This window comes from Urocitellus parryii, chromosome X, assembly GCF_045843805.1.
Source record: "Urocitellus parryii isolate mUroPar1 chromosome X, mUroPar1.hap1, whole genome shotgun sequence".
Classification (NCBI taxonomy): domain Eukaryota; kingdom Metazoa; phylum Chordata; class Mammalia; order Rodentia; family Sciuridae; genus Urocitellus; species Urocitellus parryii.
In genome coordinates, this window is record NC_135547.1 from 70,717,098 (window position 1) to 70,732,258 (window position 15,161).

Below are 15,161 nucleotides of genomic sequence, written 5' to 3' on the forward strand. Positions count from 1 at the left end.
TTTGTAAAATGTCCTACCAACCTCACAGAGCTATGAGGTACTAGTTAGATGGCCATCCAGGTAGAAACCTGTCATGGCCAGATTGCTCCTGTGTTCTAATTGAGTGTTAGACTTGAAAGTAGCTGATTGATGTACTATATGGAATCTCTGTGTATATAAATGGCTTAGATGATAAGAGGTAGAACCATTTCACCTCCAGAACCAGCATCCTCAATGGCATCATGTGCTCTAGGCCTATGGGGGAAAATGGATAAAAGAGGAACTTGTGGTCTGAGTCCTTGGCGTGGGGAAGGGTGTCTTACTTTATTCCTAGGAGTTCCTAGCCAACCAGGAAATTGATTTTCAAGATCATTTCACTTAAACATCAGTTGGCTGCATAAATTCTACCCAAGCCCACAAAATATTCTTCGGCCCCCTGCCTAAACCTCTTTTACTGCCCCCCACCGGTGCTTTCTATTTTCCATCCACAATCATCTTTTGCTCCCCCTCACCCAGCTTTCTAAGCACCCCTCCCTCTCCAGCCTGCCAGCAACCAGCTCACTCAAGGCCCCATCCTTTGGACAGATTCCTGGAACTCACAACCCAGATGGGAGAGGAATGAAGAAAGATTCATTTACCCCAGGACTCTTGCCTGATTTGTTGTTGGGCCTCTGCCTGATTTTCAGTCATCTGCCCCCAATTTCATTCCGGAACCTGGCTAGGGCCAGGCCTCATTTTCCTGGCAGCCCAACTCCTCCCCCCCTCTTCCTTCCATCCAGGCATTCAGCCACAGGCCAACTGTGGGTCAAGTACAACGGCTCATTCGAGGGGCCAAGCAGGTGGCCCTGGCCTACATTTGGCCCTAGGGAGCTTCTTGTTTTCTCCTAAACTTCCAAGAATCTCCATTCCCAGATGAAGCATGCTGTCAGATCTTGGCAGATGACAAAACCTGTCCTCCTTTCCCTCTTCTGCCTGAGACTAAACCTCTCTTTCCTCTGATGTACAATATAGAAGATCCTGCTAGGATCTGGACCAGGAAGGCTTGAGGGTCAACTAGAGGGCAGTTCTCTGTGCAAAGAGGAAAATACTCAGCTTCTGAATCTCCAAACTAGCATGTTAATATTCCTGAGGTAGTCCACCTCTCTATCCCTGATCCTTTGGTCTTTGGATCTGCATATTCTGGGGAGAAAAGCCTATGCCAGAATGTGAAGGCACTTCTTAGCAGCCTGGATGTGGCAAAGAAATATTCAAATTAGCAGCCAACCTAGCATTAAAGACTCAAAAGACAGATTTCTAAGCTGGTTCAGGGAAGAAAGGTCTAGGTCCCCTCTTCCAAGTCCCTTTTATGGAGTGGCACATATCTGTAATCCCAGCAATTTGGGAGGCTGAGGCAGGAGGATCACAAGTTCAATGCCAGCCTCAACAGCGTAGTGAACTCCATCTCAAAATAAAAAAAAAATTAAAAGGGCTGAGATATATCTCAGTGGTAAAATGCCCCTGGGTTCAATCCCAGTATGAAAAAAAGAAAACAGAAAAAAAAGGAAGCCCAACTCTCTGACTCCTAAGCTCAGTGCTATCCTACTCCCAACCCTTCTTGGTAAAGACATAGTGATCATGAGTGGATCCTGTTTCTTTCCTGCAGAAACTGGAACCATGTGCATATCCGGTGGGTTATCCCAGAAGGTAACTCCCATGTACCCTCATCCTTCAGGGGAAAAGGGAGAGCAGGGTGTGGCTGGAAATTCCACTTTCGAGGAATAGGACTATTAGGTGAAACTAAGCCTCTTAGCCACTGTGTGGCACCATTTACCCACTTTTCTATGTACAGTTAATGGCTGTGTGCAAAGCAAACTCAATTTATGCAAACTTTTCAGGGATCTGGTTCTGACTTGGTTAACAATTGGATGAGGGTGTTTGGGCAAATCTTGTACCTTCTATGAGCCTTCGTTTCTCATTTTGTGAAATAGGAGGCAGATGAGGGTCACTCAAGTCCCTTCCAGCTTCATAATTCTGCAAGTATGTGAGTATACTCCCAGTGGTCATCTGAATGATGCAATTTTGTGCCTTGGGGCCACACAGGGTGAGTACAGAAAAAAGCACAAAGGCCAGGGTATGTGTAGAGCTAAGATGAAGAGGGGCATCAGGGAAGCAGGAGGGCTTGGCAACACATGAACCTGGATTTCTCCTGAGCCTTCCATGGTGCCAAGAAAAAGATGAGGGTGCCATTCATTTGCTGAGTAAACACTAACTGACCACGAACTTGGTGCCAGGCACTGTGTGATGGAAGTGAAGTTGGGGTATAGGTGGGAGTGGAGTGGATGTTGGGTGGGACAGTAAGGCGAATAAACCCCCAAAGTGTTTACCAGCCAGTGGGGAAGTAGATAAGTAAACAAACAACCAGCACACAAGAGAGAATGGAGCCTCTACTAAAGAGAAACACAAACTGCTGGATGTGGGGAGGTAGGAAGGATAAATTCTGACCAGATAAGGAAGATTTCACAGAGAAGGAACCATTTTAACTTGAGTTTTAAAAGATGAACAGATGTCTATGAGGAAGGGGTTAGACAGAGGAAGATAAGGAGGGAGAGGGAAAGGCAGATATTCTGGAAGATGGGAAATAGGTATATTTATGTTGTTTTGGGAAAATAGGGACTAGTCTGAGGTGCATGGATGGAATGGAAGAAGAGTTTGCAAAAATGGTTTGGAGCCAGATTCTGAGTTTATGGAGCCCTTTTCACATGCCTAGTTATTTTCAGAGTGTAAAGGACAGGCTTCCAAGATGTGCACAGTTTCAGTCCTTAGGGAAGGCAAGACCTATTCTCTCATGCATACATAAAGGTACAAAAAATTAAACTGAATGGGGCAGGCAAGCCTGATTGGAAACATGGCACACATCAAAAGAAGTAAGAGCCTGGAAGGGCACCATGAGGGAAAGTACTCTTCCTGTAGCACGTATTCCACTCTCCTACTCTCTTCTGAAACTCAGATGGTAGAAACTTAGAAGACCTGACCTATAAGGAACAGGAAGAGGCCCTGTTTTAAGGAAGGGAGAGCCATCCTAGGAGACCTGGAAAACTTCCCATTCAGTGACTACATTTGCAGGACTCCATCTCTAGTTTGTTTTCCAATTAGACCTTATCAACCAGGGACAAATAGCGAAAAGCCTGAGGCATCACAGGAGCTAATATCTATGCTATTAGGATAATAAACTAGGTGGGATTTAGGTTAGACTTAAGGAAGGAAGAAGTCTGTGTTCTGAGAAGTTCAGGAGTTCTGTAACCATGAGAGATTAGAATGTGTTTCTTCGATAGCTGATGAGTGACCACTTAATGCCAAGCACATTGCTGGAGGAAGGAGTGTAGTGAGGGAGGTTGTACCTTGTTCCACCCTTTGGGAACTCACAGTTAAGATGGGTATACTATACAGAATAATTCTCCCACAAAGATGGTCACATCCTTAATCTCCATGAGTTATGGGTATACTATATTCCATGGAAAAGTGAAATAAACATTTCAGATGGAATTAAGGCTGCTAATCAGATGACCATAAATACAAAATGATCCTTAATTATCCAGGTAGGTTCAATATCATCACGAGTCCTAAAAATTGGGAGAAGGCAGCAGGAATGGCAATCAGAGGTGTAACAAGGATTTACCCTTATGTTGCTGACTTTTAAAATACAGAAATGGGGGGCTGGGGTTGTGGCTCAGAGGTAGAGTGCTTGCCTGGCACGCATGAGGCACTGGGTTCGATCCTCAGCACCACATAAAAAGAAAATAAAGATATTGGGTCCACCTACAAGTAAAAAATAATTTAAAAAATACGGGAAGGGGCCACAAGCCAAATGATGCAAGCAGCCTGTAGAAGCTGGAAAAGGCCAAGAAAGAGCTTTTTATCCTAGACCCTCTATAGAGCCTCCAGAAAAGAATAGAGCCTTGCCAACAACTTGCTTTTAGCCCAGTGAGACCTGTGTTAGATGTCTAAGGACCCCGAAAAATAAATAAATGAGTAAATTCATGTTATTTTCAGCAACTAATGGTGTGGCTTATTTTTTGTTTGTTTGTTGGTTGGTTTTTTGAGGGATTGAATACAGGACCTCTCATGTGCCAGACAAGTGCTCTTCCACTGAGCTATATATCCCCAGCCTTTTTTATTGAGACAGGGTGTCACTATATTGCCAGGACTGGCCTCAAACTTGTGATCCTTCTGCATCATGAGTAGCTGGGATTATAAGCATGTGTCACCACACCCAGCTGTTTGTGACAATTTGTAACAGCAACAGTTAGAAAACTAATATAATGTACACATACATAATAATATTCTAGCATGAAAAGTGTTCTAAGAGAAAAAGAAAAAAGAAAGCATGTTGTGAGAATGCAGAGGGCCAGGAGCAGTGGCAAATTCAGGTAGTCCTAGCAACTTTGGAGGCTGAGGCCGGAGAATCACTAGTTCAAGGCTAGCCTCAGCAATTTAGTAAGACCTTATCTCAAAATTAAAAAAATAAATAAATAAAAGGAACTGGGGATGTAGCTCAGTGGTAATGCACCCCTGGGTTCAATTCCTAGGAGAGAGAGAGAGAGAGAGAGAGAGAGAGAGAGAATGAGAATGAGAGAGAGAGAATATGCAGAAGACAGGAACCTGTCTTAGAGGGAATGAATCAAGGAAAGTTACCCAAAATAGTTGACAATAAGATGGATATGGAAGAAAAAGCAGTTTTTAGCAGCTGCAGGAGATGAGACACTGTCTTGAAGACAGAGACACTGTGTACAAAAGTACCAGGCATGAAAGAGGCTGGCAGATTTAGAGAATCAAGAAGCAAAAATGGACTGGAAAAGAGGATGGGCAGTATGTATGGAGAGAAGGGGGCTTACAGGGGTGACAGAGAAAACTGCTGCCTCTACCTTCTCCAATCTGAAAGTGCAAATTGCCCAAGTTATTGTCTGCCTTTCTTAACTGACTTAAGAACTTAACTCTGTAGAGCCAAAGCTTGTCACAGCAAAACTCAGAGGCCCCTGGTACCACTACCCCTTTCCCCATTCTAGCCATAACGTCCACTAAGGGGACCATGCTCTTCCACCAGCTCCACAGCAAGGCAGTGACCAAGAAGGAAGAGACAAGAGCCTGATTGCATGTCTTGAAACTCTCAGTCCATCTGGGGCCTGACTCTAAGGGAATGGGCTGAAAAGGAAGAAGAGAGGAGGGTGTTGTTTTGTGGTAGAAATCTTCATTCCTCATAGAAATTTCTGGAGAGGCATGGGGGCTGGGCCAGGGGGTGGAGGTAGGAACTATCTTGGAATTTAGAATCATCTGGGTGCTCCATTGGCAAACTCTCTGTAGCAAAATATGAAACTGACTCAATCCTGGGGAGGGGTCCAGGAGGCAGGGGTGAGGCAGGATAGCAAGAGGAGGGGATGTGGTTTGTCTCCCCTTAAAGGGGTTTGGGACAAAGAGGCTTCTCTCTTGTTCCTCTAACCTTCCTCTTCTTCCATCCCTACCCCCATCCTTGGCACCAGGGCCTCTGGAGCAAAGGGAAGAAAAATGAGTGGGCAGAAACAGCTGGATGCAGCCAGGAGCACATCTGGCCTCCCTGGGCCTCATTCCCCCTTCCCCCAACACTCTTTCCTCCTTTTCAGGTTTCTGATGGGGGTCTATAGTGGAGCTGGGGGGGAGGGTGGGAAATTACAGCGAGGCTGGGTGGAGGTGGGGTTGGGGCGGGGGAGAATGTTGTTCTAAATATTAGCTGGGCTTGTGAGGTGGCCTCTTGGCTGGAGCCTGACCACCTAACTTCCTGTTTTTCCTACAGCTGCCTCCTCCCCTCCCTCTTCTCTGGGCTGGAACTGAGCCGGGGAGGAAGGAGGAGCAGCAGAGTTGGCCAGGGTCGCTTTTCTGATTCCCTGCAGGCTGGGGGCCAGGACGGCCTCCCTAAGCAAGCAGGCGGAGGCACATATAGCCCTAGGTCCCGTCGTTGAATCTCAGCACTTGCTCCTCTGGCCACAGCAGGAACAAGAGGCTCCTGGAAAGCCCCAACTTCTCACCAGCTCTTCCATGAGCACACCCTGGTCCCAGGGCCTGAGATTTCTCCATGCAGGAGCAGCCAGAAACTCCAGAGGCGGCGGCAACGCCGGACACACCACCCGCCCAACTGCCTCCAGCCCCACCGCCCAGCCAGCTGCTGGTCCCTTCTCTGCCAGTGTTCGTGGACCACGCAAAACAACCAAGTGAGTGAGCAGGGACTGGCTGGGTGGGGGAGTGGGGTTTCTTGGCTGGGGGTGTCTTCCTGTGCTCCTTTTTTTGCCCTCAGGGACAAACATGGGAGACAGGCAGGCTGTCTGTCAGGGTTCGGGGACACTGAAATGTTGGTCTGAGTAGGTGTTTTGACAACTCCTGGTTTGCCCTTCTGTGCTCCTCTTGCCCTCTCTCTCTCTCCTCCACCCCTCCACTCTGTTTTTATCCCTCTCTCTTCCCAGGCAAGGAACTCATTAAGCCCAAAGCAATTTTAGGGCGCCCAGTAGAGAGACCTGCAGAGGCTGCTGCTGCTGCTGCGGAGGCTGCTGGTGCTGCTGCTGAAGAGTGCCCGGCATTGGGCACCAGGGGAGTTGGAGTCAAAAACCATCGCTGTCAGGTCTGCCGGCCCCCTAGCCAGTTCCTCAAGTCAGGCACTTCCTACTCCCTGTGGAGACCTAGGGATCTCTAAGGCCCTCCAGTTTCCCCTGCCACCTCCATCTTCATTCCTCATTCCTGGTACTTAGCCTCCCTTTGTGGCTTCTCTTTTTATTCACTTCTCCAACCAACCCCATCTCACCCTACCCACTCCCTAATTTTCAAGGTGATATTAGAGGATTAAGAGAGGCCCCTATCCCTATCTTGATCGGTTAGTCTGCAATTGCCTGTCTGTGACTTACCCTGCTGTATACGGTGGCACAATTGTTCTCTCAGAGCCACCAGGAGTCTCCCAAGACCCCTGACTGACATCTGTTTCCAGGCTAGGCTGGTTTTTCTCCTGGAACTGCTAGGCCCAGGAGAGACTCTGGCTAGTCACTGTGACTACACCTGAGAGTTTGCTGTCCTCCTGTTTCTTGAAGACCCAGGAGGATCTTGGGCAACCTCTCGTGGGTCCCTGGGCTGCCACATCACTTTTGTGGCCCTCAGCCCCCTCCCTGCCCTGGCCAAGCCAAGGAAGGGAGAGGAAGGCAGGAGGACCCTGTCCTAACCCCTGTCATCCCTCCTCTTGCCAGCGGATCCGAGCCAGCCGAGAAGCAGGCTCACGGTTTGCCATGGAGGGCTTGGATGATAAACTGATCCTGAACGTGGGGGGCATGCGCCACGAGACCTACATCAGCACCGTGCGGGCCTTCCCAGGCACCCGCCTCTACAAGCTGACCGAGCCACCCCCGCCTGGCAGTCCAGCTGCTCAGGGTCCACCGGTCCGAGAGTTTTTCTTTGACCGTAATCCTGAGCTCTTTAGCTATGTGCTGGGCTACTACCGTACTAGGCAGCTGCACTGCCCCAATGACGTTTGTCGGGATGTCCTAGAGGAGGAGCTGGCTTATTGGGGCCTGGCGGAAGCGCCTTTGGCACCTTGCTGCTGGCTCAAGCTAAGTGGCAGGGAGACCCGGACCCAGGACTTCCTCTCCTGGGAGGCCTGTGAGAACGCCCACCTAGATGAACGTCTTCTGCTGAACCCCATGGAAGGCCAGGGACTGCGGAATGCTTGGAAGCCATGGCTCTGGGTGCTTCTTGATCAACCCCAGTCTTCCCTAGGAGCAAAGGTAACTCATTAACAATGTGTAGCACCTTGTTATACACTTTTATCTATGAAGGGCCTGGCCCTGCCAAGTTGCCACAATAACTATGCACTTGGCATGGTGCTTGGTGCCCAAATCTATAACCCCCCCACAGGAAAACTTGAGGGGTTTTCCTTAAAATGGAGGGGGGAAAGGGTGGAAGTGTCAGTAGGGAGGTGGGGATGACTGGTAAATGAGGTTTCTGACATTCATCTTTTTTTCCCAGTGCCTTTCCCTGATCTCCACACTCTTTGCTGTGTGTGCCCTGGTCATCTTCTTCCAGGAGACAGAGGTTCAGCTGGATTACTTCTCTGCCAACTTCACTCCTATGGGACATGGGGCGGGGGTGGGGGGAAACCAGCAGCAGCAGCAGCAGCAGCAAAACAATGGTCTTGTTTATCGCCGTGCCCCCCACCTGCTCTACCTGGAATTACTCTGTGCCCTTTGGTTTGGAACTGAGCTTTTTGCACGAGCCATTTCCTGCCCTGATAAGGTGCGCTTCCTGTGTAGCCCCCTCAACCTGGCTGACATCTTCTGTTTGTTCCCTGTGCTGGTGGAATTAGTGGTGGGTGACAAGGCTGAACGGCAGCCTCGCCTTAGCCTCACCCTTGGGGCCATTCGTTCTCTCTATGTCCTCAAGCTGGTTCGTCTCCTGGGCTTTCTTGAAAAGTCCCTGGCCCTGAGAGTCCTGGTTCATACTCTCCATTCCTCCTGGAAAGAGGTGTGTGCCTTTCTCCTGATTTGGGTGGCTGAAATTTTATTCTTTGGCTCACTCTTCCTCTATGGGGAGCTTTTGGGCATGTCAACCCCAGGACAGAGTGAGCTCCACTTTGGAGACATCTTTACCTGTCTCTGGTGGACTGTCATAACTCTCACCACTGTCGGCTATGGAGACGTCTACCCACTCTCTGCTATGGGCCAGCTCACTGCTGCTGTCACAGCCACCGTGGGCATGTGCACTGGTGTCTTGCTGGTGCCTGTGCTCCTGGTCCGCTTCCAGCGCTATTATGCTGTAGCCCTGGCTCGCCAGAAACTAAGGCCCAGTGGGATCCTATAATAGGCCCATTGGTCAAGAGGGGTGGAGCCCACCTTCCTGTACTTCCTCTTGCCAGTTTTTGGTTACAGATTAGGATTTCTGGCTTTGGATTTGGCAAAGAATCCTTCAGGAGCAGCCCCAGGTCATGGCAATTCCTGCTAGTCAGGAGCAGATAAATATCACCTATAGGTCAGACTCCTCATCCTCATCAAGGGAAGAAGGAGCTTAGGGACAAGGCTAGTTACTTCTTACATTCCCCTGCCCCACCCTAGGCCCTTCTCTGAATACCAGAATGACCAGGAAGAATATAGTTCTTCCTGGATTGGTGCTATATCCCTCTCTCAACTAGATCTCCCTTCACATTCACTCATCCCTTGCTGCCCAACTGGACCCTAGTCTAGATGGGAGACTTTTGCATGATGGTAGCCATAGTATATCAAGATTGGTTGCCCATGTCAATGGTGATTGGCTGTGGGTATCAATGATAATTGTCTGTGAATATCTGACAGCAACTGGTTATGGGTATTGATGACAATTTGTACTTTCAGTGCCCAGGAATAGCCAGATTGTAGCATTGCTCTCTCCGTACTGCTCCTGGGACAAATGTTCCTTAGAGGCAGAAGGAGGCCTTTGAAGAGTCTCAGAGACTCCAATCAGATGCGGGTCAGCCACGTCTGGACCCGAAGCACTCTTAAGTCCATAACCTCCTCATCCCATTATATCCTTGCCCAATTCTGCCTCATCCCCTCTTCTCCCCATCTTTGATTTTTTTCATAATATTTTAGATTTAGTATTAGCCATCATTAATCAAAATATATTAGTCAATATTAACCACAGTATCTCAGTCATGATAACAGTATGTAGTCACTAATAGACATAAAATGTTATCATTGCATATTGTTTGGACAGGAATGAGGAAACTGGGATTGTGGACAAGAGTACACAAACAATTTCCTCTTCCATATTTTTTTTCTTTTTTTTTTTTAATTTTACTCCTTTACAATTCTTTTTTTTCTTCCAAATACTTTTCAGTACCCACAACGGGTCTACCTCCAATCCTCGCTGCTATTGAATATTCCCACCTTCCAACCTCTTCCTCTTTTTTTTTTTTTTTTTTTTTTTTTTTTTTACTACCTGTGTGCTCTTCCCTCCTGGCTTTCCCATGGTGTTCCCCACCATGCACCTCTCTTGGAACTGGCTTCCAGGAGGGACAGAAGGGACCTACTCAGGTCTAACTTCAAATCAAGCCACTGGGTTGTCTGAACAAGTAACCCAGGCAACTAGGCAGAGCCGGGAGGTTGAATTGAGCCCTCACTGTTGCTGAAGCTGTGAGCATAATTCTGTTTACAAAACTTTTAAATAAAATATCCTTTGATATCTCTATTCCATGGTTGTCTGTGCTTTTTCTGGGGGAGGCATGCGGGTATCAGCAGGGGTAGAGTGGTACAATAAATGACAAGAACATTTAGGCAAATTATTTGATAGGGTAAAAAGCAGTTTGCTGGGCTGGGCTGGGCACTTACCTAGCATGTGTGAGGCACTGGGTTCAATCTTCAGCACTACATAAAACAAATAAATATAATAAAGGTCTATCAACAACTAAAAAATATTTTTAAAAAAATCAGTTTGCTGCCTTCCATGTGTCTGGTCCTTACAATAAACTATTATTAGTCACAGATACCTTGACTGGGAGAGGAAAAACTTTTTGTTTGTATTAGGAACAGGTTGGGGAAGGGAAGAAAACAGGTCCAGGAGTTGAGGAATAGAAGTTTGGATATCTTCTTTAGGGCATGCTTCTAGAAATCCTGGGTACTTATACAAGGTGGGAGGTTGTTAGGGGAGGGGTTTCCATATTAGGAGCACTGAAAGAGAACCAGAATCATGGAAGACCATCAAAGACAATATTTATATTCTTACTGCCTGGAAGTAGAAGATGCTGGAGCAATTTACAGCTTTCAGCGACTGTTCTAGTCCACTACCCTTAAGGTACAGATGGGGAAAAATAAAGTCTAGATATTGAGGTGATTTTTCCCCAAGGGAAAAAGTGACAGAGCTGGGAGTTCTGTGACCTCAGAGAAATTATGCATCAATCTTTATTAACTCACTAGCATCATAGGTGAATGATTAGAATTTGCAATAAAATTAAGCAAGACTGCACCCTGTTTCAGGTAGTGGAAATGGTGGTGGTGGATGAAGGGATGGAATTGAGGCTAGGATGTTACACAGAATCTTGGCAGCTTGAGTGAGAAAAGTGGGATGTTAAAGTAGGGAGAGAAGCGCATTAAATGCCATGGCACACAATAAAAAGAATCATGTAGAATGTCAGGTAGATTCCAGGGAAAAACCTGGAATCTCATCAAGACCAATCCCCTCCTAATTGGGGTGGGGGGGCTGAGGCTCACAGAGAAGCTGGCTTTATATATTGACATGGTTTATATACCGAGTCAGGAGCAGAAATAGAGTTGCAATCACCCTGCCACACAGGAAGTAAGACTATTTCCTGTTATTTTCCCCCTTGCATCTTGCCTGGACAGTCAAGACATTAACTAAAAGGGAAGGGAGAGGACAGCACAAAGATTCATGGCCTGCCTGGTACTTCTATTATGAAACACTATAGAATGACAGCGATGAACAGCTTAGTTTGTGCTTGTTTCTATGACAGAACTCTATATCTGAATCCATCCTGAGCCTCTAGCACATAATGCCCTCAAATCCCCTAGAACTTTAAGGCCTTTTCTGAATACTGAGAATGTCCCAGTATTTTGTCTCTTCTCATGATTAAGTTCTCACTCCAATACTAAAGTCACCTCTTCTCCTTAGTTGTGAATTGCCCTTCTTCTGAGGAGGGCAGGGACAAGATGGGTGTTATAGTTTAGATAAGTGTCTCCCAAAGGCCCAGGTGTTAAAGGCTTGGTCATCAGCCTGTGGTGGAGGAGGTAGTGGAACTTTTAAGAGGTAGGACTTAGTGGAGGAAAGTTAGGTCATTGGAAGCATGTTTTGAAGGGAATTTGGGAACCTCAACCTCTCCTCTCTCCTCTCCCACTTCCTGGCCACCATGAAGTGGGCAACTTATTTGGCCACATGTTCCCACCATGATGTACAGAGCTACCATAGGACTAAAAGAAATGAGCCAAATGACCATAGACTAAAACCGCCAATACTGTGAGCCCAAATTAACTTTCCTCCTTTCTAAATTGATTATCTCAGATATTTTGTCACATCAACTGAACGCTGGGTAAAACAATGGGAATGCTGAAACATACCTTTAATTTGAGTAGATCCTGCCATATGTAAAGAAGAGTTCTTTCCTCACATGTGAAAACTCCTCAGCCATGAGCTAACTTTTTCCCTGAACCATTCTCACAATTCAGTCATACTCCACCCCAAATATTTGTCTTCATCCCCCTTAACCTGCCCACTTTGCCTATGGCAGAGACCCCACTGGTCCTACTGTCCACACAGCCCTGGAAATCCTCCTGTTTCTTGTGTCTGGTGAGAAGGGTCAGATGCCAAGCACATACTTCTCATCTGGATCTCTCTCATTAGGAGAGACTGAAAAGTTTGTGGGCTAACCCCGTCCTATGTCTGGCCCTATCTAGTGAAGCACACAGTTGTCTTCTCTGTCTTCCTCCTGCCTCAGCTCTTTAACAGTTGCCTCAGCGTGTTGTCTACTTCAGCCTGCACTTTCAGCTTAGACCGATAGAGGGCAACCATGGCCAGTTTATGAGAAATTATTTTGGGTGTGGCCTCTCCCTCCCTTCACTTCCTTTTGAGTGCTTGTAACATTCTAGAACCACAAGCTCTCTGCATCAAAGTATGTGTTTAAATAACTTATTTCAGCTCCCCTCGTAATAAAAAGAGAAACTGAGGCCCTGAGAAGGGGTGAAACAGTCTAAATTCAGACAATGATTCACTCTGTGGCAGTTAGGGCGAAAACCCAGATTTCCTGAATCCCAGTTCAAAACTCTTGGCACACACTGCTAAGCATCAAATCCAAATGCCTCTTTTTTATAGTTGTGGAAACTGAGGCCCAGAAAATAAATAGTCTAAGATTATAAAATTGTGACAGAGATAAAACTTGAACCCAGGTCTTCTGAATCCTAGTCCAGGACTGTTGAAACATAACATTAGGCATCTAGTTCATGCTGTCTTTTACAGATGATAAGGGTCAGAGAGGGATTTTCATTTGCTTGAAGTCACAGTAAATTAGTGACAGAAGTATAGACCAAGGCTGGCTGTTAGAACTGGGAATCAACAGAAATTGGGACTCTGATTTCTGGTCTTCCAGATACCCCAATGACTTAGAGACCTCCCCCACTCCAAATCGCAGAATTAAATAGCAGAGGTGGGGGTGAGGTCCTTACTTAAGCCCTTTTGTTGTCAAGAAGCTGGAATATAGGGTACAGTTTGTATATGTGACTGTGTAGTGAGGTGTCTGCCTACCCCTCTTCTGCACCCCCTCCACAGGAAAAAGAAAAAAAGAAACTCTCAACAAAAGGCTCACCTCATTTCTCCCCTTTCAAGGCCTCCCGGCTTTGAGAGTGAGAGGATGACTCATTCGGCGCCCACAGTCGCGCTGCAGAGAACATAATTGCTAGCTGGGACATCACCATAGCACCCAGCCATCACATTTGCAGAGCGCTGTCTTGTTTTTGTCAAAGCTCTTTCCTATCTTTTTTTTTTTTCACTGCTACTTCCCCAAGCCCCAGGGAGCCAGATGAGGCATACACCATTACCCCTTCTTTTATAAAAAAGAAAATGATTTATGGCCAGGGTGGGGGTGAGGGGGCGTTTGAGCAAGTTTAGAAGAGACTGATTAAATCCCTTGATCCTTTGATTTCCAAGTTTCTGGAGTGTTCTGCATAAATACCCAGAGCCCCAGAAGAGGCATCAATGTCCCCCAAGTATCTCCTGGCATTGCTCTCTCTCATCTATTAATCACTTGGCTGGGGCCAGACACTGGGTTGAGATTTAATTGGAGACAAAGGAGACTCAGATTCTGTCCTTAAGTATCACAATCTACATATTGATTAGGTCACCACCACACCCAGTGGCCATCCTCAGTTTTCTCTTCTTCTCTTGGCAAAGGGCAAAGTGACCTAGACAATTTCTTTCAGCTGGTGGCATTGAACCAATTTTATATATATATTTTTTTCAGAGCACTTGATTAAGAGTCAGGATATCAGCATTCTCATTTCAGTTCTTCAATTACTTGACTGTATAGCAATAGATTAGTCCTTTCTTTGTGGACCTAGTTTTGCATCTGCAAAATGATGAGGTGTGCGGAGAAGTAGGAATATAGTTGCTAAGAATCATTGGATTAGATCATTTAGGAGATGAATACCATTTGTGATATGTAGGCAGTGCCCTTTTCTTGGGTGAAAGACTGGAGGGTAGGAGCTAACAGGCTCTGCTATGGGACACTTCTTCCTGCTACCTTCTTCCTTAGCTCTGTGAACCATTCCTCAGAGGCAGAGGACTTGAACTTCTTGAAGACCTCAGAAGGACCCCACTTCTACTTCTGCTTACCAACAATATTCAGGAAGCACCAGAATTATTTTGGATGGGAAGCCATTCAATCAAAGCCATTCAGTCATATTCTAGGGTTGAGGATGGATCAGAGAGATGGAAAAAGAGAAAAGCATAGGGGCTGAGGTTGTAGCTCAGCAGTAGAGCACTCATCTAGCACGTGCAAGGCCCTGGGTTTGATCCTCAGCACCACATGAAAAATAAATAAATAAAATAAATATGTTGTGTCCAGTTATAACTAAAAAATAAATATTAAGATTTTTTTAAAAAGAGAAAAGCATAAATAGGCAGAGAGACAGAGGGGGGAGAGATAAGAGGTCAAGAAGGAAAGACTGTGGGAGGCAAAAAGCTAAAGGACAAAGACAGAAAATAGGAAGAGAAAGAGACAAAACAGGAAGACAGGGACAGAGAGAGGGAGAGATAGAAGAAAGAAGGAAACAGAAATGGGAGAAGGGAAGACAGAGAGTAGGGAGAAGGGGAAAAATTGAGAGGGAGGCAGGGAGAGGGAGAGGGAGAGGGAAGGGGAGAGAGAGACAGCAAGAGAGAGAGAGAGAGAGAGAGAGAGAGAGAGAGAGAGAGAGAGAGAGAGAGAGAGAAACATACCAAGTCCCCAAAGGCCTTCTGACAGGAGCTGCATAAAATCCTATATCTTGAAATAATGGAAACCAGAACTGAAAGGATTTAAAAATCAAGGCCAGAGAAGGTTTGACACTTATTCATAGTCACACAGCAACCTCATGGCAGTATGGAAACTCAAACCTATGACTAGAATAAGGTAGCTTAATACAGGTTGGCCTGAGATTCCAGAGGCCTGCAGTTTGTCAGTGTTTCTT

General features: G+C 46.4%; 1 protein-coding gene across 2 annotated transcripts in view; it reads left to right on the forward strand.

Annotated features, from left to right (window-relative positions):
* Positions 1 to 10,182, forward strand: part of LOC113175239 (voltage-gated potassium channel KCNC1-like) — a 38,035-nt gene extending 27,853 nt beyond the window's left edge. Inside the window, exons 3-6 of one of the 2 annotated variants that reach the window (XM_026379497.2) lie at positions 5,977 to 6,197; positions 6,447 to 6,601; positions 7,215 to 7,748; positions 7,990 to 10,182. In XM_026379497.2, the coding sequence (XP_026235282.1) occupies positions 6,062 to 6,197; positions 6,447 to 6,601; positions 7,215 to 7,748; positions 7,990 to 8,820 (1,656 nt within the window). In that variant the 5' untranslated portion in view covers positions 5,977 to 6,061 and the 3' untranslated portion in view covers positions 8,821 to 10,182. Of the gene's footprint in view, positions 1 to 5,724; positions 6,198 to 6,446; positions 6,602 to 7,214; positions 7,749 to 7,989 lie in introns of those variants that run through there. The other variant, XM_026379496.2, reaches the window with a different exon arrangement.
* The last annotated feature ends 4,979 nt before the right edge of the window (positions 10,183 to 15,161 follow it).